General features: G+C 35.4%; 2 protein-coding genes across 3 annotated transcripts; both read right to left on the bottom strand.

Annotated features, from left to right (window-relative positions):
- Window positions 1–237: 237 nt before the first annotated feature.
- Window positions 238–13,560, bottom strand: LOC124374484 (peptidyl-tRNA hydrolase 2, mitochondrial-like; the record flags this gene model as incomplete). 2 transcript variants are annotated; one of them, XM_046832690.1, is given in 3 exon segments in its annotated part: window positions 238–287; window positions 6,411–6,757; window positions 13,455–13,560. In XM_046832690.1, coding segments are annotated over 2 exon segments (332 nt in total), but the record flags the coding sequence as incomplete, so codon positions are not given.
- Window positions 13,561–13,646: 86 nt separating this feature from the next.
- LOC124374483 (peptidyl-tRNA hydrolase 2, mitochondrial) lies at window positions 13,647–14,323 on the bottom strand. The gene has a single exon (XM_046832688.1). It carries the CDS (start codon window positions 14,168–14,170, stop codon window positions 13,703–13,705), a length of 468 nt encoding a protein of 155 aa, XP_046688644.1. The 5' UTR covers window positions 14,171–14,323; the 3' UTR covers window positions 13,647–13,702.
- Window positions 14,324–22,835: the final 8,512 nt, after the last annotated feature.

Genomic DNA, 22,835 nt, shown 5'->3' with positions numbered 1-22,835 from the left:
TATTCTAGCATTTCATCAGAAAGACAAGGGACAAAACAAGCAAGACAGTTATTGCATGAATGACACCAATGTGTAATAATGTTTTATTGCAATCCATAAATTTTATTATCTAATAGAGCCTGAGGTGGGCCAGCAACTTTGTCCACAAGAGCAGTAGGTCCTGGGCCAATACCCAGCACTATGGCAGAGTCCGAGTCGTGGGATGACCCACTGCAACCAGCCCCTCAGCTTGTGCATTTCTCTGCCACCTCAATTAGCTCCGCCTCTCCGGATACCTTTACCACCACCTGAAGTCAGACAGAATTCATATATATTAGTACAGTGCAGCAGTATATGATAATGTCTTGGTGACAGTCTACTTGCTATATCCTATTATTTCTTTTGAGGTCATTTCACACAACTTCAGTAGCCTCATCTGGGTGGATAGATCTCTCCATTCCTTCCGATTGATCAACTTCACAAGACACAAATTTAGGTTTTTTCTATTCTTTTTTAAATGTTCTGATAGGAATATGATCCTTTTCTCAGAGTTTGGAAAACCTCCCTGGTGAGACAGTGACCTAAATCCCGAAAAACCTTGACAACCAAAATAAATTACCACCACAGAACAATTTGAAACAGCCAACGATTTGCAAATAAATATTATTTGAAACAGAATGTTCCCTTTTTATGTCACCTTCGCAAGAGGGACACATTCAAGTATTCAGTAAAAAATTTTAAAATGCTTCACACACACACGTATGCCAACATATTAAACACATAACATATTATTATTATTATTATTGTATGTTTGTATTTGTATATATATGCTTATTTTATATATATATATATAATTAAATCTTATTACCAATTTGACTGTAAATTTTGTGAAAAACAGTAGGTCGGCCAAACATCGAATCCTTTACGCATACGAGTAACTGGCCATCGATTTGACATTGTCCATAGCGATATAGAAAAAACCTTTAGCCAGTCACGCTATAAACAAAATCATATAGAAAAATTGTTGTACCATCAAATGCATAAATAAGATCCCTGAAAATTCAAACGAAAGCCTTAATAAATTGAAATTGAAAAAAAGTGAAACTGCACACCAATTGGTACTTCAGACAAGACATCCAAGGGGTCTTAATTTAAGATAAATTTATTTTTCGTTCTACTTATTATTCACACACGTCATGTCATGGACCATCAGCTGCTGATCTACTGCATTTATTTGTAATGTTTGTTTTTCTTGTTTGAGTTCTTACCTATTTTTTATGTCATAATTTATGTAAATATTTATACAAGTTATATTTATCTGAAGAAGTGTACTTAGATAAATGTATAAATGTTTTGAACCAATATACCGTGGTTTATTTGTTGGAAGAGAATAACCTGTTTCTGTAAATATATATATATATATATATATATATATATTTACAGAATTATATATATATATATATATATATATATATATATATATATATATATAAAATTGCAGGGAATGCCTAATAAACAATATAATAATCAACTGAATATGAACAATAATAACGTTATTATACCTTAAATTAAATTAATCAAAAATTGATTTTAAAAAATTCAACTAAAAAAGATTTTTCACCCTTGTAAAACAACAAATATTTAATTTTGAAAAGTAATTTTTAAACACATGGCCTAATAAATAAGATGGACTAATTGTTACCTTTAATAGTATAAAATCCACAATACTTACATAGTTTTGACAGATAAACACATTTTGAGGCTACATAATATATATGGATGTTATTCCATTAAGGACTGTTTGAATAAATTTTAAAATATTTAAAAAAAATCAAATAAAACTATGATTTGGTTCCATTACAATATTTAAAAATAACAAAATGAAAGGACATCCAAACACAATGTATTTCTTTAAAGCTTAAATTTATTTTTTCACTGATTGGTTGAGCAAGTTTTCCAGCTCAATTGGCTAGCATCAAATCCAAACTTAGGATGTCACCAGATCCTTTTTTTACCTCTAGTGTCAAGAATATATTGTTGGTTAGTGATTGGTTCCCTCATATCAATAATTATTAGATAACTGAATATTTAAAGCCATTACATTATTTAAAATCACAGACTAGATATCAGCCAACTAGCATTTCACTACTCACAAAAAAAGTTCTTTAGTGTTACTAATCTTCTACAGCTAATGCATATAGGACTACTATACTGTATACTCTGCCTCCTTAGAGGAAAACTAAACATGCTAATACCAAGGTTTTATGAAAGCTAAAATGAATATCACTGTTATGACTTTTTTTAACATTGTGTAGTTTGCAAAAACATGAAAATTACAAAATCCAATCCCTTTTTAATAGTCACTAAGCCTTTCACAAAATATGGTACAATTTATTTATATTTTGTTTCAAGTTGGTACTTTCAGCCCTTTTATGTTCATATTAGGCTACAGAAATGCTTTGTAAAGTAGAAAATTTAAATCTTGTTTGTAAGCAAAATTACTTCATAGACAAACAAAATTTGTCAAAGTTGTCATTTAATGGACTACTGGGAAGATTGTTGAATTTATAGTTTTAGCAATTAATTACCACCATATCATGTTTTATGTACAGAAACATGTTTTCAGAATATTGTTCACCCTTTTTTTTTTAAATTTTGTTGACGCTGGTAACTATATCATCTAGAACTAAAGATATTTCCAGATTCAAAAGAATACACTTTTACTTTAGACTTCATTTATGATGTTTCAAAACATTTTCATGCCATTTGTATTTCTCCAAACCTAGTTCATTATTAGATTCAAGAAGAAAATTTGTTACCCATTTAAGTTAATTTAAAACCATTGAGCATCTTTGAATTTTGGATCCTAGTTGCTGTTAATGTTTACTTTTCGACAAATGTAAGAAAATGTACAACCGGGCCATATATCATAATTTTCCTCCATTAAAGAAGTCTATCCTATTCCCTTTAGATATGTTTTTAAACATAAATTTATATGAATTTCTCATTTTACTATATTGGTGTAAACAAATGTCTATATATGACCATTACTCCTGTAATACTTAACAAGTTCAGTCCTGGCTACATTATCAATACAGACGACTCCATGGTGGTGTTACTTATACAGGGTATCTATTAAGTCCTGGGACAGCTTAATATTATTTTAACAAATAGATCTACTAAAACTTCACATGTTGTTACTACTCATGAAAAACTAACACATATTCAGTAGATCACTATGCTCCCAGGGAGACGGCCCATAATGAGTCAGACATTTTTAATGGGAGCATAGGTCGAGTAGCATATCAAATTAAAGGTCTCTATTAGCAGAATATAATGTCACAAACCTTACCTCAAAAGGTTTACCCTAACCAATACGATGGTTTGTTAAAATTTCAAAACATTGTTAGTATAAGATTTTGTATTATCTGAAAAGAGCAGGTAGAATGGTGATAGAACGAATTTTCAAACACCGAATTAAAGGTTTTTATGGATGAAACACAATTTAGGTTTTCTATTATTATTATTTTACTAAAGAATAACTCACAATTATCCAATAATTTGTGTATTTTATCACGAGGCCTTTCGACATCGAAGATGCCATCATCAGGTGTGAATATACAATTGAAAATAAATATCAGCTGAATCAAACTTAATACAAAATTTATATGGTTAAAAGTAAAATAAATTAAATAAATATTAGTATATGTATATATATATATATATATATAGTTTTGGTCAAAAAAGAATTTATAGTTATATTTTAAAGGAATGGTGAATTTTGAATCGGTCCAAAAATCATTGTTTAATATTTTTTCTTTATGTTTTGTTATATATAATGTTTCATATGCGTCGAGTTCTTCTTGTTTATGGACTTGTTTTAATAATGTAAAGTTTTTAAAGGTGTGGTTTGTTTCAAATGCATGTTTGGCAATAGCTGATTTTTCAGTTTGTCCATATTTATAATATCTTTCGTGTTCTTTGAATATTTTTTTAATGGTTCTTTTTGTCTGGCCTATATAAATTTTATCACAATCTTCACAGTTAATTTTGTAAATGCCACTTTTATTTTCATCTAAAATTTTATCTTTTGGATTTCCAATTAGGTTATTTATCTTATATGGTGTGCAAAATGTTATGTTCATGTCAAGATGTTTTCTAAATACTTTTTTAATTTCTTTATAAAATGGACCATAACTCATGGATTGCCAGTTCCGTTTTTCTTTTTGTTCACTTTTTAAAGTTGTTCTCGATGTTTTTGATAAATTCTTCTTTTGTTTTTTTAATAACCTGTCAATTAATTTAGTTGAGTATCCATTGAAATCTGCTATACTTTTTATGTTTGTTATTTCCTTCATGTATTCATCGTGTTTTAATGGTGTTGTAAGTAATCTATTAATCATTGTATGGAACGCAGCTCTTTTTTGGGAGGGTGGATGGTTCGAATCGTGTGGTATGTATCTGTTGTTGCAAGTGAGTTTTCTGTAAATGTCATATTCTATGTCGCCATTATTCCTTTTCACTAATACATCTAAAAATGGCAATGATGAATTAGTTTCAATTTCACAAGTAAATTTAATAGTCGGATAAAATGTATTTAGTTGATTAATACAATTTTGAAGGTCTTGGTTTTTGTTAAATATGGCGAAAATGTCGTCAACATAACGTAACCACACTCTGGGGAAATAAGTCATATTTTGTTTCGCCTTTTAGTTCAAATTTTGATAGGAAAATGTTTGCAATAAAACATGATAAAGGGTTCCCCATTGCTGTTCCTTCAATCTGTTGATAAAACTGATTTTCGAATTGAAAAGTGGTTTGAGTCATGCATAAATCAGTTAACATTATGTATTCCTTAATTTCATCTTGTGTTAAATCGATTGATATTAACCATTCCTTGATAATATTTAACGTGCATTTCATAGGGACATTGGGATATAAAGAAGTAACGTCAAATGAAACTAAATATTCTTCACTGGTAATTTTAATAGATTCTGTCATGTCGATAAACTGATTCCTTTAAAATATAACTAAATTCTTTTTTGACCAAAACTTTTAAATATATATATATATATATATACATAAATATTTATTTAATTTATTTTACTTTTAACCATATAAATTTTGTATTAAGTTTGATTCAGCTGATATTTATTTTCAATTGTTTATTCACACCTGATGATGGCATCTTCGTTGTCGAAAGGCCTCATGATAAAATACACAAATTATTGGATAATTGTGAGTTTTTCTTTAGTAAAATAACAGAAAATTTATATTCCAATAAGAAGAGCTCCTCCTCCTTCATTACAATTTAGGTTTGTTTATTATTAAATCTTAAGATGCCGGGAGTCAGGTCACGTTCACCAAAGGGAGAATGAATGCCCCAGGAGATTAAAAATTCTCCAACAGCTGGGAAATACGGATCACCTACTTTGAATTTTTTTAAATCATTGTTTACTTTCCAAGCAGTCCTTTTCCTGCTTTGTTTAATATTGATCCTTTCGTACGTTTCTTATAGGAAATCTATAGTCACAGTTCTTTATCTCTACTGGTTACAATGTAAATAAGACATGACAATATTACGAAGTGAACATTTCAAGATCAGGTGTGACACTACACAATGAAAAATTTCAAGTCGGACAAACAAATATACAGAAAAAGTTATTCTGCTTCATATTATAGTACTATATTATCATTCTTACCATTAATTAGACTAAGTTGTGACCTTGTGTCATAGTGTCCGGAAGATGGCACCTTTCTAGAGGACCAATTATCTCCCATGGATCCGCAACTAGATTTCCCCCATCCAAACATAACAAGCTTTAATAAGGAAATAATAAACTAACAATTTGGATATGGTTCCGAAAGTTCCCTAGCCAAAACGAGCCTAGACGATCTACATATACTTCTACCTGGTCTACTGTACACGATAGGCCGCATGACGACTCCGACACAACCTCCGCTCCCGCTTGCTATCCTAGGCAGGAATAATCCTACCAGAACCTGTCCAGGAGAATTCCAGATAGTAGGAGGCTCCCATAGTTAAAGCTATGACCTAAAGGTAGGTGCAGCTGGCTATCGTGTTCATGGCTACTGATGGATTACATGCCAAATTCAAATCTATAGTGGCACTCGCCGCAAAGTTACTACTCAAACTAAACAGTCTAATTGTCAGCTTTTTTTTTTTTTAAATAGGAGATGCCAATCCCCTTTTAAACCTTACTCTTCCTGGACCACAGGTTAGTTTGATGATGTTATCAAACCAAATAAGGAGGAGAGTAGATACAGTATAAGGTCGATTGGTACTAATAAAAAGTCCTACAGTCATAGACAGGATTTGACTGTCTCTAGCACAGATCCAAAGTCCATCATGGAGTACTCGGCCATCGGCACTTCCAACTACAAATCAACCAATTAACAAATGAACCAACCTTGGTTTGGCCCTGGGTCTCCCAACGGCGCAGATCTTTTGGTGCATCAGTCAGTGCTCTCTTGTAACAGTTGATGGCAGCATGAGCACATTGAGCTGCAGCCTTGTTTCTGCCAATCGCCAGGTCCGAGCGCACCACCATTACCATTTTCATATCCCTCCATGAGCTTCCTGTAGTCAATGCCTTCACAAACCCTCCTCGCAGCCCTACCCTCACCAGCAGCGCTGCCACCACTCCGACAACAAAACTTGTCGCAGATACTGCCAATCTCGTTGTATCCATTCTTTCAATTAGTTCATTGACACTGAAAGCATTTATCGTCAATGATTCGCTTTCTCCTCTGATATCTGAAATAAAACATTGTAAAACCATTTAAACATTATTAAACCTATGTTGTTTTACATTCTACCAGCTTCTTCTTATTGGAATTAAATACTTAATTTATAAACAAAGACTCCAACAATTATGAAATTTTATTTTGAACACGGAAGGCCTCACAAAAATAAAATTTCATAATTATTGGAGTGTTTGTTTATAAATTAAGTATATTTTGTTTTCTACAAAACGTGCAGCAATAGTAAAATAAAAACACATGTATGTTTAACATTAAGTTTTTATTACCTTCAAGGGGGCTTAGATTAATCTTTATTTAGTTGTCCTTTAATAGAAACAGAACCACAACTCAACATCGTCAGTCTGTCAGACCACGGTTGTGGATACTGACTTAAAACAGCCTCGAAAGCAGCTGTATTGTGATGCCTGCTGTTTGCAATGATGTATTTCCATATTAACTAACATAACTTTACTACTCTTTATTAATTTTAGATTAATTTGTAAATAAAAATTAGGTTAAAACGCAAATTATATTATGTCATGGTTAAGTAATGAAATTTTCAAGTCACATATTATTTGTAATTTACAAAGCCTGTTAAAGAGATTATGTCCAAATATCTCTTAAATAAGTAAATTTTGAACTCTCTCTAAATTCGTTTCAGTGGTAGAGAAGCAACATTTCTACTCAATAAGAGAGCAATATATTTCTCTTGAGTTGGATTGTCTCTCTTCATCTCTCTCATTCACGATTAACTATGATTTGGTTTATTTGTCATTATTATGTAATTATATTTTTTTATAAAGAACCCAACACTACTATTTATATGTGAAAATTTAATTATTAAATTTTACTGTCAGGCCAAATATACATTTCACTTCATAGTAGAAAACTTTTCTTGGTTGGCTGTACAAATATTTTTTATGTGCTTTTGTTCTCCAGCTATTGCAGATGCATCAGCTGTTCTGTTAATCAGAACCTGGAAACATGTTTTTCACATTTCATAGAACTGAGTATGTTGTGCTTAAGCCAAAAAAAGTTTGCGATTCACAAATATTGATATTGTTAATAATTATTGCTTACAATAAGGGAAAATATGATAATGATTTTTCAGATCGGATGTAATACTACAACACAGCTGTGTATGTTTCCACAAAATAGGAGAACTTCTTCTTGGAACTTAATTGGTTGGCCTAAGAGAAGAGCTATCTAAACTCTAAAACAACACCCAATGCTCAAAAATTAAATAATTGGTTTCTATTAGTAAGTTCAAAAAAGAGTTGGAATGTTTACTGATGGACATGAAACAAGAACCCAGGAGTTATAGTTACTGGCCACCAGAATCTGACATCTCCTTTGATAAAGATTGTTGAAGAAGCAAGGAAAGTATGCAAGAGAGAATCCAAAGAAGGGTGTAATAGGCAAGATTATGTCCCAAGTACTGATGTTTTGGAGTGAATGTCCTAAGAAAGAATTAAATGAATTGAGTGAAAAAGCAGACAATATTACTTTTTATATTACCAGATAATAAATTATTTGATATATTAATATCTATAGCAAAAAACTGTTGGGTAAAGTGGCTGACATGTTGCGTCAATAATGTCCGATCTCTCAATCTTAGTTACTACATTTAAAATACTCACTATCACAAAAGTAGCGATTACTCATTCGGAAATCAATGTTATCTCTACTTGCTGAATCATCACGCCATTCAATCCAGAGATACTGTATTTATAAATGTGGTGTAGAGGCAAATAACTTATTTCTGTCATATGAATATAGATTTTAGCAAATACTACATATAACTATATAAAACACTAGTTTTGTCCGTACTGCAATGCAAATATCAAAGACAAGACAAAATTACTATCCAACATTTTCTATAAATGTGAAGACTGATATTAAAATCATTTTAGTTGTCTTTTGACAGAAGTAGGCTTCTCAGATCTAACGTATGTATATATACTTTCTCAAGAAAGTATATAAAAACATTGAAGATGTATGTATATATACTTTCTCTTATACATACATTTTCAATCAATTGGGCAACCAAGCCAACAGTTATGGCAAACAAATACTGATAAGTGTAAATTACAAAGGCCATATGTATACACGGTTTGACATATTTTCTTAATTGTGGTGAAATGTAATAAAAAAACAAAAACAGAGCACTTTAATTCCAGACTGATTGTCTGCCAGCTATCTCGGAAGGGTTCCACTTCCAATTCCACGGTTGTTAGGGTAACAATCGGTCAGCAAAGGTAAGTTGGCTACCTATCGGGCAAACCTTGTATATTGAGTCTCAAACTAATGAATTTGGAAGAAATGTTACATTGGTTCTGAATTCTGAAGGAAAAGATTAAAAAAACTTTATTTTGTATGTTATAATGACGAACATTTAAATACTGTTTCTAATAATTTCTAACGCCTGGTATAATGGGAAAATGCAGAAAGCAAATTGTCTGGTAGTGGAGGGGCTAAGACTGTCACAAGATGTATCTGATAAGGCAGCTTAAGAAAAAGACTAATTTATTGTTTTCAGTAATCCCTTGCTCTTTAACCACAGTGGTTTTATTTTACAAATTTCTGAGAAACCAGAGTTGTTACTGTAATTTCTGTTGTTTGATGAACTTTACACATTATATTATTAGATTCAAATGTTTTTGTTTAATCTTAAAACATGAGTAATATCATACAGTATATAGTAGGAATAATAAAAATGGTTCTATAAAAAATGTGACATCATGTAACTGTTATGTATTTATGTAATTGAGGTTTTGGAACAATAGCGGTGGCTATCAGAATCATTCCATCATTTGTGCTCAATAGATTAATTTTCAAACTGATAACAATCATATCAGTCAATACCAGACAATACATTTATGTAATTGTCAATTATTTCTTATTATCGATAATAATATGGAGATTGAAGTATTTTCGTAAAAAATACAAAATAGCACCTAGTGGCTAAACAATACATTTCTTGACCTATGATTTTAGGACATTTTCTGTTTGAAATTAAGTGTACTATCAGCCACAGAAATTTGTGACAACCTTTTCTGAACACCCTGTGAATATAAACATACACATAATTCAAGCAGTACTTCATTTTATAAAGGAATTTTGACATGGGAATCTTGTTTTTATGAACAGTTGAGCAAACATTGTCCACGTTCCAAGGAAATATACATCTCAACCATATTTTGAGAGAAGAAAATTTAAAATGATTTTAAAAATACAAAGCACGCTTTGAAAAATTGAAAAGTGCAGTTTGAATGATTTTTACAATTCTCTTAACACATTCTGGCAAAATCTGGTGTATATATTTTTCTTTGGAACTTTGAATGGTAAAACTAACTAATGTATGTTACATTTTTGGGAAAATTTTCATATGGATGTGAGAAGTTGATGAGAGTAAAATATTTTCTGTAGCCGTGAAAGATTTATATTTCTAGTAATTGATTAGTAACTTCATTTAGTAAACAAAAATAACTTTGTATTCCAATGGTTTCAGATGGGTACAAACTTGATATATTGTGTGTTAAGCACTCAATCAAAGCATTATTCATGTAATACCAGTTTTAGAATGTCCAAATTCAGTAATGGGATAAACTAAGAATGAAGAACAGATTTTCCAACAATATCGATTGACAATACACTTTTTAATATTTCATCATAAACTGTTAAGTTTTGTAAGGAATTGATTAATAATGCTTTATTTAAAAAAAAGGTAAAGGATGTCTTATTTTACCAGGCAATGCTGGAGACCAACGGCTTAAAGGTGACTTCCAAACCACCACAATATTTTTGTCTGCCGAAACCGCCACCTGGCTAGATCTTATGGTAGTCTCGGACCCTGAGGAATCATTATACCATGGGCAGCTTCCAATTCCGTCAATTTCCCATCATGATTTAATTTTCTGTGCCGTTTCATTAAAAGTTCCCAAACCTAAAGAAAAATATATAACTTACAGATCATACAGAAATATGAATGAAATTGCATTTTTTGCGGATGTTTTTTCATACCCATGGCATTCCGTGCAGAATAAGGAGACTGTTGATGAGATGGTTGACTCTTTAATTCATTGAATTTTTGTAACATTTTTGGTTCAGTAAGATAGGTATTAATTTTAAACTTTCTAGAACATATCAACATGGCAATGAAGTCATCAAGAATAATAAAAGCTCTAAGGTTGTGGCAAGCACAAATGAAAGTACTTTTTTACACTTTGGGTCACATGGAACTTTAGCTCAATTTCAAGCTGCCAGTGCTCTAGGTCTTAGAGTTCAGTAGTTTCATATCTGGAAGTTTTACTGCAATATTTTATGTGTGGATACACTGAAAAAGTCAAACCAACTGTATAATCAATACCCAAAGGAAATCCTACATACCATTACATGTCTCCAATACTTGACATTCAGAACAACTATTATTGTCAGTCATGGATATATGAATCGCGATTTGTTAAAAGGGCATTAGTCCATTTTTTTGAGAAATTCACTTTTTCACTGTTTTGCATTCTTCACACATAGATTCATCTAACTGTGTTAGAAAGGCACAAATCCACAACATAGCATAAGCTACAGAGCTTGTTTGGTATTGAAAGTTTTTTTTAAAAGGGCATTAGTCCGGGACTTGTGCCCCTTTAACAAAACGTTTGTTGGCAGCACTGTCTCCAGCTGTGTTGTTTAGTTTGTGTCTCAGCTGTTTCCCATTCCCAGATTGTTGTTCCCAGACTAACCTTCTGCATTTTAAGGTTATAACTTGCTTTTGTTGCCAAATGCTTTGTGTTTAAACATGTCTAACGACGGTTTCCTCCTGTTTTTAAATGACGAAGTTGCAATTTAAAATAATATTTCAAAGAAGAGGAAATATGATCCTGAGTGAAAACTACTAAACAGACACAAGCTGAAGAGCCCCATGTATTATCAATTTCAATACATTTTATGCAAAACATATCTTTGCCTAAAGTCCCAGTTCAGGAACTTTTTTATCTCACTGACCATAAACGTATTTTGTATTTCTAACATAGCACTATGTTTGTCTATGACGAAACAAGAGGCAAAAAAGGCCCCAATGAGGTCTGCTCTTTCATTAATGACTACCTGAATGATTTGCCTAAAAACCAGTATTCTGAGTTAAGAATATTTTCTGACAACTGCTACGGGCAGAATAAAAATCAGGCCTTGAGCAGATTTTTGTTGTATCTAACAGATTCTAATCAGTTTCCAAAAGTGCAGCAAATTCTTTCCTGTAAGGGGACATAGTTTTCTACCATGTGACCGAGATTTCGGTCTTGTGAAAAGGCAACTTAAGAAATATGACAGACTCTTCACCCCCTATGAAGTTGTGGAGCAAATAGTTAAAAGCAGCATACCAGGGAAAAGAGTTTGGTTAAGAAAGTGAACTGTGATGAAATATTGGATTTCAAAAACTGGTGGGGCAAGCATTACAAACTCCGCACAGTTTCTGATGAGACGAAAAACTTGAAAAGAGAGAGTAGGGTTTGCTTTGGTATTAGTAAACTATACCACTTTGTGTATAGGTCAGACTTAAAAGGGTACATCACGGCCTATTCCACAATTAATGGCCTAGACAAGCAAACATTTTTCATGTCTGCTCAATCAGGTACGCCTTCAGCTCCAACCAGAATTGCATACCCGGGAGGGAAAATTCCCTTGAAGGAAGCCAAGGCCAATGACATCAAGAAAGCTCTTTAGTATGTACTAGTAGAACATCTGGAATTTTATAATGAAATTGTAAATGGGCCCATTGGAACAGCTGAATAAGAGGATTTGAGTACCAGACGTTGAGACCTTATAACACATTAAAAAGTGACCAACTAATACTGTGGCTCAAAAATATTTTCTCAATTCAAATTAAATGTTTATTTTGTTAATTTGACTAATTTATAATCCAAATGCTATACCAAACTACTAATGTAAGCAATAAAAGCATAAGTTTGATCAGAAATTCTTTAATTTTTTTATCCTTTTTTAGTGCATTTTGTTAAAAGGCACAAGTCCATAGTTTTAAATAATTTAAAAAGTAATATAAATGAACAAAAAAACACCATATCTATTGTTTCAGTAATTAAAAATAGTAATAAACTAAATATAACTAACAAAATATAAAAGATAAATTAAATATTTTCCAAACAAGATGGTTTTTTGTTAATTCCTGAAGGTTTTTACCAAATGGACTAGGGCCCTTGTAACAAATCACGATTCATATACAGTGTTATTATTTTTTATATGCTTTGCATTGACTTTTTTTAGGCATTAACTCCAAAAGGGACTAAAAAAGACCCTTAGAACAGATAGAAGTTTCAAGGCATCTTATCATACGGCTACATACAATTATCATTAAGGCCCATATAAGGTATGTATAGTCTATGAAAAGGTTCTTAATTTTTCACAATTAGCAACATTTTAAAAGATCAAATGAAATGGCTTCTAGCCATGCATCTAAGGCTACGCTTAAAAGCATGTTAAAATTGTATTATAAATAGGAACTTGATATAAATCTATATACATTTCACTTCAGAAACTTAAAAAAATAAAAATAAAAAAATGAATTATTAAAAATATGATTATCTGTTAATATTAATCTTTATGAATTATATTCAAAATAGAAATGGGAAAATCTATACTTAAGCGAAACATTTATGATTTGAGACAAGTTCCTATTAATAAAGCAGTTTAAAACTAACCCCATAATACAGGTGGAACCTCAGATGTGCAGCCGGCAGCTTAGTAGTCTTCCCTCTTAAGTTAATATCCAGGTATCTTCAATAAGATGTAATCCAATGTCAATCAGCAAATGCCCAAATGAGTTTAAATTCTCTTATTCAAATCTGTAAGACTTTTGGGAATATTGGTATGTTTGAAATAATTAATATAACAACAGTTACAGATTATATTATTTAATCCTAGTAAATACAAATATATTTCATGTATCCTAAAAAAGCTTCAGATGACCAACAACTTTATTAACTAGATCCTGAGGGCCTGGTCCGATCCCGACAACGGTTGCCGTGCCACTACGCACTTGTGTATGTCCGGCATCATGGACCACCACTGCAATCAGACCCGCTTTCTTGGCTTCACTGGCTAGTTGTAACAACCCTTGCTCTTCTGTTGTGGCCAGAACCACTTTTGTCTGTCCGTCTCTCTCCCACTGCTGGAGCTGATTGGCTGCGCTGTACAACGCTCGCTTGTAGCAGGAGACGGCTGCGTGTGCACACTGGGCAGCAGCCTTCCCTTTGCCCATCTTCAGGTCTGTGCGAACGACCAACGCCATCTTCATGGTGCCCTCACCACTAGCAGTGGCGGCTGCCAACAGTCCTCGAAGCACATTGCCACTCAGCACATAAGCGGTAGCAAAGCCCACTGCGAAGCCTGACAAAATTGAGGTTAGACTTGCCATGTCTCACTATTCACTTTAAAGCATCCTTTCGTTTTTTGTTGTAATCGTCCATACAGGCTCGAAACCTCTTGACGTCTTCTTGACACTTTCTCCAGTCTTTGCTATCAGCAATACACTCCTGAAAACACACAGGGATCTGTTTCAATATGGCTTTGTTTAAAATTTAAGCTACTATGTTATATACTAAAATTATTTTTTTTTTTATGAAACCCATTAGCATTCATCTTCATTTTTATTTTAAAATATTTGAAAATTAAGATAAAATTATAATACAGCATAGTTTTATATAGACTAATAGGCTTTTCACAACCATACATTTATCCTTTTCATTAATTTTTTTTATTGAACTTAATAACCTACAATATCCTAGATTCACATTTCATAAAAATCGAAAAGCCTATCTAAACAGATCCCTGGTAATCCACAAAATATACTTTGAAGAGAATGTCAAGTACAAAATGAATTATAAAAAAAAAAAAACAATTTCAAGCTCATCTGGATGTTGCTTTTGCCAAATTCACATGTATACATGCCGTGTATCAAAGTGTGTTGATGCACACGGTGTTCATGGTGAAAAAAATGAAAAAGGAAAATGTGAGTGATTGACAGAATATATGTAATAAATCATTCTGTACTAACATACTATTAGTCCTGTGGCTTGATTAACATTTTAAAACAAACTATAAACAGTACATGACATATATTTGCACTATTTACAAGAGTTTTAGGTTGTAGTCTATTGTCGGAACTTGTATATGCCTTTTGACATGAATCACTGTCAACGTCTACCTCCCAATCCATATCATTTGATCGTACATGTTCATGATTGATAATGAAGAGATTTACAACTCTATTTGCTAATTGAGAAATACACTTTATAATAACCTGTATCAATAACAATGTATTTGAATAATACTAACTAAAGAGTTTGCCAGTTGACAGACGTTTCCAAGCAGCTGAGCTTAGGTATGGAGAAACAAAAATTGGATTTATTTTCGACAGTTTATAATAGATAGGATGAAATGTGTTATGATTTACATAAGAGGGAGCTTTACAAAAACCAAAACAGATATTAAGAAATGCAGTGTAGATCTCCAGTCTTACCTCTGTATTAGTTCAGCTGGAGGAAGAAATAAAAGAGAAGGAAGCTGGAAAACTACCACCAGAGGCACTGACTCATGAGATAGTTGAAAAGCGAACAGTAGCAACTCAAACCAGACAGTCTATAACCAAGGCAAAGACAATACGCAGTGGTATCAAAGAGGGTATGGATAACACCCAAATCAAGCAGCTCATTGAGGCTAAATGGCCAGAGAGTGTTTTTGACAATACTAAGATATGCAGAAGAGGCATACTAGGCAAAAGTACGGATAACACCAGAGTACTATATATCAATGGAGAGAAGTTTAGCGGAAGCCAGCTTGAGATGAATCTGATTGTGCAGGTACCAGGGCTCAAAGGGAAGAGGGGCTCTTCAGGTGGACTACTAATAGTGGAAAGTCAGGATTCAGTGCAGTTTGAGGGAGAAGCAAAAGCTGCAGAGGGGTCAAGACTTACAGTAGTTGTTAGCCTAACAAGCTGCCAGGGCACAGAGATATATGATGAGGACGAATTTATAGATAATTCGAGAAAAATCCTACAACTGGTTCAAGAAAGGTCAATCAATAGTATTAGCGTGGCATTTCCAGAAGACGCTGATGCTGTCAAAATACACAAGATGTTAGAATGCTGTTTTACTGGTAGCCAGGTGGATATAAAGTTGCACGTGGGAAAAAGAAATAAGCCCTCTGGTGCTGAAGGACATAAGGAGACAAGTAAATCTACGTGGAAAGACAACAAAACCAAGAAAGAAAGGCAAGCAGTTGAAGTTGATACCAACCTGTGGAATGTCGTCAGGAACAAGAAGAAAATGAGACATTCGAAAAGGCAAGAAAATGTAATTGTGGTCAAACGAGAAGGCAAGACGTACTCTGAAATATTGAAGGCTGTGAAAGAAGGAGTTGGCCCAGCACAGATACCGGTAGGTACGGAGGTCACTTCTATCCAGCGATCAAGAAATGAAGATCTACTTATCCGTGTAAAGGGTGACGGTAAATCAGCGAATATTATCTGCAAGGCAGTGTCAGAAAGAAATCCAGGAATAAATGCAAAAGTTATAAGTCAAAAGAAGGCAGTATTTCATGTGAGTGACCTGGACAAAGAAACAAATAGGCAGGATATAATACATGGGATTAAATCGGAGCTTGGATTGAGTGAGTTAGAGGTGCATGACATAGAGGTGACATCTCTTCGACCAGCTTTTGCTGGTACACAGAAAGCAACGGTGAAACTCCCTCAAAGAATAGCTCATAAACTGATCAAGAAAAGGAGGGTTCTTATCGGATGCATTGCAAGCAGAGTGAAAATTTGAGATGAGCAGCCACGATGCTTCAGATGCTGGGAACCGGGTCATATAGCTCAAATATGTAAAGGACCTGACAAAACAGGTCTCTGTTTTAAGTGTGGGAAAGCAGGTCACCGGAAAGCTGCCTGTAAAGACTTGGAGTTAAAAGATGCAAGGCCAGTAGAGGACAGTATTGATGAAAATTCTACAACTTAATGTGAAGAGGAGTAAGGCGGCACAGAGTCTCCTGTGTGCTAATGCAACAGAAGCTCATGTTGATATATTGCTAGTCAGTGAACCAAACAGAGAAATGACAAAAGGAGAAAGCTGGAAAACTGATGCAGGGGGGGACTGCGCAATCTTTATACTCAACAAAAGAAAAGCCATACTTTAGAGTGGAGGGGGACAAGGCTTTGTGTGATTGGTATTTTCAGATGTGAGAGTTTTCAGCTGCTATTATTCGCCAAACAAACCCTTAGTAGACATAATGGGCGCCCTGGATGAATTGGCAGATGTAATCAGGAGTAGTAGAAAGGAGGCAATCATAGCAGGAGACTTCAATGCCAAGTCCCCGGAATGGGGGGAATCAAGAGAGGATGCTAGAGGTCGTAACCTTGTTGAGTGGGCAGCAATGCTGAATCTAATCTGTCTAAATGAAGGTAACAAACCAACGTTTATGAGAGGAGAAGCCACTTAAAGGTCGGATATTACTTTTTGTACCAGAAGGCTGGTGAGTTGTTAATGCAGGTTGTGTGCGACTTAAGGAAGCAATTCATCAGAAGCTCAGCAGATTGTCAGTGTGTGATCCGACCTCGCTGACTAGGATAGTTAAAAGCGCATGTAGGGAAAGTCTCAAGCCAAAGGACGTTCGTGGCAGAAGAAAACCAGCTTACTGGTGGACGATGGTAATTGCAGACCTGAGAAGAACATGCCTCAGGGCACGCAGAATTCTGACAAGGGAAAATAAGCAAACCAGAGGAAGGGTTCCTGAAAATAGCAGTAGCAGAGGCAAAAAGAGAACTTCGCAAAGGAATTTTAAATTCAATGAAGCTGCGCTGGAAAGAAGTGTGCGAAAGTGTAAATGAAGATCCGTGGGGAAACGGATACAGGATAGTCATGAAAAGGTTTTAGACAGTCGCTCCCTATGTTATCCTCTGAAATGATTATACAAGTGGCGGATAGTTTTTTTCCCGAAGCATCCTCAAGTAATGTATGAGGAGATTGCTGCAACACACATTCCAACTTTCACGGAGGCAGAACTTGGAAGATGTCCTCAAGAGAATGAACACCAAGAAGAGCCCAGGGCCGGACGGCATCCCCTCAGAGGCTGTTATAATTGCAGCTAAGAGCCAGCCTCAGAAAGTCCTTCAGGCTATGAATCATGTCCTTCTCAATGAAGATTTCCCATCAGAGTGGAAGAAAGCAGGACTGGATCTCTTGAAAAAAGAGGGAAAGCCGGACTATTTACCCACGTTGTACAGACCGCTATGCCTTTTTGAATACGTTTGGGAAGCTGCTGGAGCATTTACTTCTGGGCAGACTGAAAGCAGATTTGGAAAGAACTGGTGGTCTTTCTGAGAACCAGTTTGGGTTCAGGGAGGGCTATTCTACGGTGAGCGCTGTCCAGAAAGTTTTAAACTTAGTGAATCGTGCGGCAAGTGGCACTACACGGACCAGACAAATCCCGGCAGTAATTACCCTGGATATCCGGAATGCCTTCAACAGTGCATCATGGCAGAAGATATTAGACATAACGAAGTCTAGAGGAATCGAAGCGTACCTAAGAAGAGTGATTCAACAGTACTTCATGGGCAGGAGTATACTTGTGAAGACTGAGCAAGATTTCTTAGAGGTGGAAACATCCAGTGGAGTACCTCGAGGCTCAATACTGGGACCCACTTTATGGAACTTGCTTTATGACAGGGTGCTCAGACTTCCTTTCTCAGAAGGTGTATCCCTGATGGGATATGCTGATGACTTAGCGTTAGTTGTGATTGCCTCATCAGAGCGACTCCTCATGAATAAGGCGAACAGAGCCATCAGTCAGATCAGTACCTGGTTACAACATCATGGGTTAGCAATCGCACCTGAGAAGACAGAAGCTATAGTTATGGCAGGCAGAAGAGTACTCTTGGACATTAGATTTGAGGTCCATGGAATTGAGGTCAAACCTACAAGAAGGTTCAAATACCTGGGAGTTTGGTTAGACCATAGAAGATCATTCAAAAGTCCACATCGAAGAAGTCTCTAGGAAATGCACTAAAGTTGCTGGCTGTCTTAGCAGACTTATGGGGAATATACAGGGGCCCAGTCCAAGTAGACGAAGATTGCTGGCAACAGTGATTGAATCGATCGCTCTTTATGCAGCTCCAGTCTGGATAAGGGCTTTAAACTTGGCAAGAGCAAGAAGTACATTATATCAAGTACAAAGAAAAATGGCTCTAAGAGTCTGCAGTGGTTACCGCACCATTGCAGCCGATGCAGCATTTGTCATAGCAAGTGCCCCGCCACTAAGCATAAAAGCCGAGGAAAGAGTACATCGGCATAATGGCATGGAAACTACTGAAGCACAGAATAGACTACTAGATCAGTGGCAAGAAAGATGGTCAAGCAGTCAGAAAGGAGCATGGACAGGGACTCTCATCCCTGATGTTGCTCAGTGGGTCAAAAGAAGACATGGCAAACCGAATTTCTTCCTTACACAGTTTCTCTCTGGGCATGGGGATTTCCAAAAATACCTATTTCGTATGCAGAAAACAGAATCCGAGAACTGCAGATACTGTCAGGATGTAGACATGGCAGAGCATACAATGCTGGATTGTGAGAGGTGGGACCAGCTGAGAAGACCGTACTTGGTGCAGCTTGGCATCCTGACGAGTGGCAACATCATAACTAAGATGATTGAAAGCCAAGATCAGTGGGAAATGGTGGCAGAAATGGTTGAGAGGATCATGAGGCAAAAGAAGATGGAGGAAGGACATCGATAGACTAGAAGAGTAGAGTAGTATATGTCATACTGCTGAGACCCTGCTGGACTGAAGGAATGCCTTTTGGTGATCCCAGTTCCAATAGATGAAGCGCAGGAGGTTTTAGTGGGTAAACCTAGGGATCGTAGAGAAAACGAAGAAAAGGGAGTCCCACACAAGGGGAGCTCTAAAGCAGAGACCCTAGGTGCGTAACGCATTTCCTCCTGAGGAATAAGAAAAAAAAGGGAGCTTTAAATAGTTTTTAATATACATTAAGTTTAATTAATCTGGATAACTTAACACTCCAGTAGTCGCGCGGAGCACAGTTGTGCTCCAGGTATTTTGTTTTTGGTGTCGGTGACAGTTGGTAGCGCCGATGACCTTGAGCGGTCATCTACCTGTCACCCCACTCACCCTCTGTCGACCAGTGTGTTTGTAGTCGTCTGTCAGCGTGCATCGCAGTTTTGTGAATTATTTACTTAAGCGCTACGCTCTTGGAGCACAACTGTGCTCCGCGCGAGTACTCTTGTTACTGTTTTTTTCTTAGCTTATCGGTTTGTATATGTTTTTTTTATTTTATTAGTTTTCTGCTTCTTTTATTAATTTTTATGATGAAATAAATGATTGTTCAATAAAAAGTACAATGGACCATCGTGATCGTGTTGACCCACTTGACCGTGAACAGTTGCGTCGTTGGTTGGCTGAAACTGAAGAGGACAATGAAAGTGTTTTTGGAGTTGAAGATGTAGACGAACAAGAAGTCGATCACGTTGAGGCTCAAGATGATGTCGGATCCGAAGAATCAGATGGAGGTGAAGAGACAGAAGTTGACTCTTCAAACGAAAGCAGTGACCATGAAATTGACTTTGAAGACAGTGCTCCTTTTGTCAACCCTGAGTTTTACATAGGAAAAGACAAGGATACAAGATGGTACCTTGATCCTCAAGTTCCTCGTGCGACCCGAACACCTAGACACAATATCATTCCTGTATTTCACCGTCCAGGACCACAAGGTAATGCCAGAAATGCCAATACCCCTGCTATGGCCTTTGAATGTTTCATTAATGACAATATGGTCACACGAATTGTTGAATACACAAACATTTACATAAGTAAGGTAAGGGCTAATTTTCAAAGAGATAGAGATGTGAGACCTACTGATGCACGTGAAATAAAAGCCCTAATAGGAATATTGTACCTAGCAGGTGCACTGAAAGCAGGAAGAAAGAAATGTCACTGACATGTGGGACAACACTACAGGTACTGGAGTTGAAGCAATCTACCTGACCATGAGTTTGAATAGGTTTAGATTTCTTCTACGATGCCTACGTTTTGACAATATTCATAGTAGAGATGTGAGACAATCTGTAGATAAGCTAGCAGCCTTCAGGGAAATTTTTGATAAGTTCGTATCAAATTGTAAGAGCTCATACAAACCCACAGATTATTTGACAATTGATGAACAGCTGGTAGGTTACAGAGGAAACTGCCAATTTAGGGTTTACATGCCAAGCAAGCCTGCTAAGTATGGCATAAAGATTTGTGCTCTTGTTTCTACGACTAACTTTTTTGCAACCAATCTTGAAATTTATGTAGGCACTCAGCCAGCTGGACCATTCCATAGGAGCAACAACACTCAAGAGTTAGTTATGCGACTAGTTGAGCCTATAGCGGGATCGAACAGAAACATCACGTGTGATAACTGGTTCGCATCCGTGCCTCTAGCCAAACGACTCCGCGAAGAAAAAAAGCTAACTCTTATTGCCACTCTCCCGTAAAAACAAACGTGAGGTACCACCAAACTTTCTACCTGATTCAAACAGAGAAGTAAAGAGTAGCATCTTTGGATTTCAAAAAGACTGCACTCTAGTATCTTATGTACCCAAAAAGAATAAAGCGGTTTTGATGATTTCCACCATGCATGACGACGCAAGCATCGACCCTGAAACAGGAGATGAAAGGAAGCCCATGATAATAACATCATACAACGACACTAAGTATGGCGTCGACATTCTTGATAAAATGTGTCGTCAGTATGATGCAGCAAGAAACTCAAAAAGGTGGCCTCTGACTCTTTTTTTTTTACCTGCTAAATGTGGGAGGTGTGAACGCTATGACAATATACAAGGCAAATCAAAATCTTGACTTCATAAATAGGCTGGATTTTTTGAAAAAGCTGTCTTTTGAGTTGATGAAACCCCAAATGGAACACCGCATGACCCTAGAAATGATACCAAAGCAGATCAAAACTAGAGGCAATCTGTTGCTGCACCCTGATGAAGCGAGACCGGACCGACCGCAACCTCAGCCCCCCAGAGCTGCTACAACTGGAAGGTGCTACCTGTGTGGCAGAGCAAGGAACAAGACAACCAGGAAATCAATGTTCAAAGTGCTATAAATGGGTCTGTGTTGATCATTTACAAAGTGTCTTTGTTGATTGTCTAGAATAAAGACGTAGTCTAGAGGCAAGCTTCCAAAGTTGATTGTAATAATAACTTTTTTTTTTGTAAAACACACTTTTTTATCCTAAACCTGTAAAATACACTTTAATTTATATCTGAGCAATTGTACAGACGTTTCTTTTACCCAACATCTCATATTAATGCTGATTTATATGGTTATAATGCAGAATATCATTAGAGGTCAATGGAGCACAATCGTGCTCCGCGCGATCACTCACGTTACTGTGAACCGCGTGAGCACCGGAGTGTTAATTAATACGAATTAAGGTCCCAATTACACACACCAAAAAGGGCTGACAAATCAGCCAGCAGTCCTTTTACATAAAACTTGTTGAGGATTACTGATCAGCCAATAGTCCTCAAAGGGTTAAATAAGTACATCACACAGAGCACCAATAGCACTTATTATGGGAGCTAATGATTTCCACGTTTAAATTTGGCACTAATGACAGTTTAAAATCATCAGCACTGTTGTAAAGGTATTTCTAGATCATTATCAGTGGTGTCTCAAAACCAAAGGCTGCTGTATAATAAGTGGGCACCATCGGAATCCAATCAGGGAGCCAAATTATCGATTATAAACACTTAAACTATTGAATGCAAAAACATTCTAATTATAATCATTTTTAATTAATTATTAACAACCCTTTAATGTATTAAATAACCATATTGTTCAAATTTAATTCAAACAAAGTAAAATTATTTTGTATGGTATTTGAGTAATGGCCGTACAATGGTGATGAACTTGCGTTACTTGTATAACAAGCTGTCAGACACGTTTTCCTTTAAAATAGCAAATAGAAACTAAATGTTACACGAACAAAGTTACATTTAATAAATACACATAGCCTAGA

Source organism: Homalodisca vitripennis, unplaced genomic scaffold (genome assembly GCF_021130785.1).
Source record: "Homalodisca vitripennis isolate AUS2020 unplaced genomic scaffold, UT_GWSS_2.1 ScUCBcl_8683;HRSCAF=16891, whole genome shotgun sequence".
Taxonomy (NCBI): domain Eukaryota; kingdom Metazoa; phylum Arthropoda; class Insecta; order Hemiptera; family Cicadellidae; genus Homalodisca; species Homalodisca vitripennis.
Note: the sequence above shows the minus strand (reverse complement) of the source record. Positions and strands in the feature narration are given on the sequence as shown.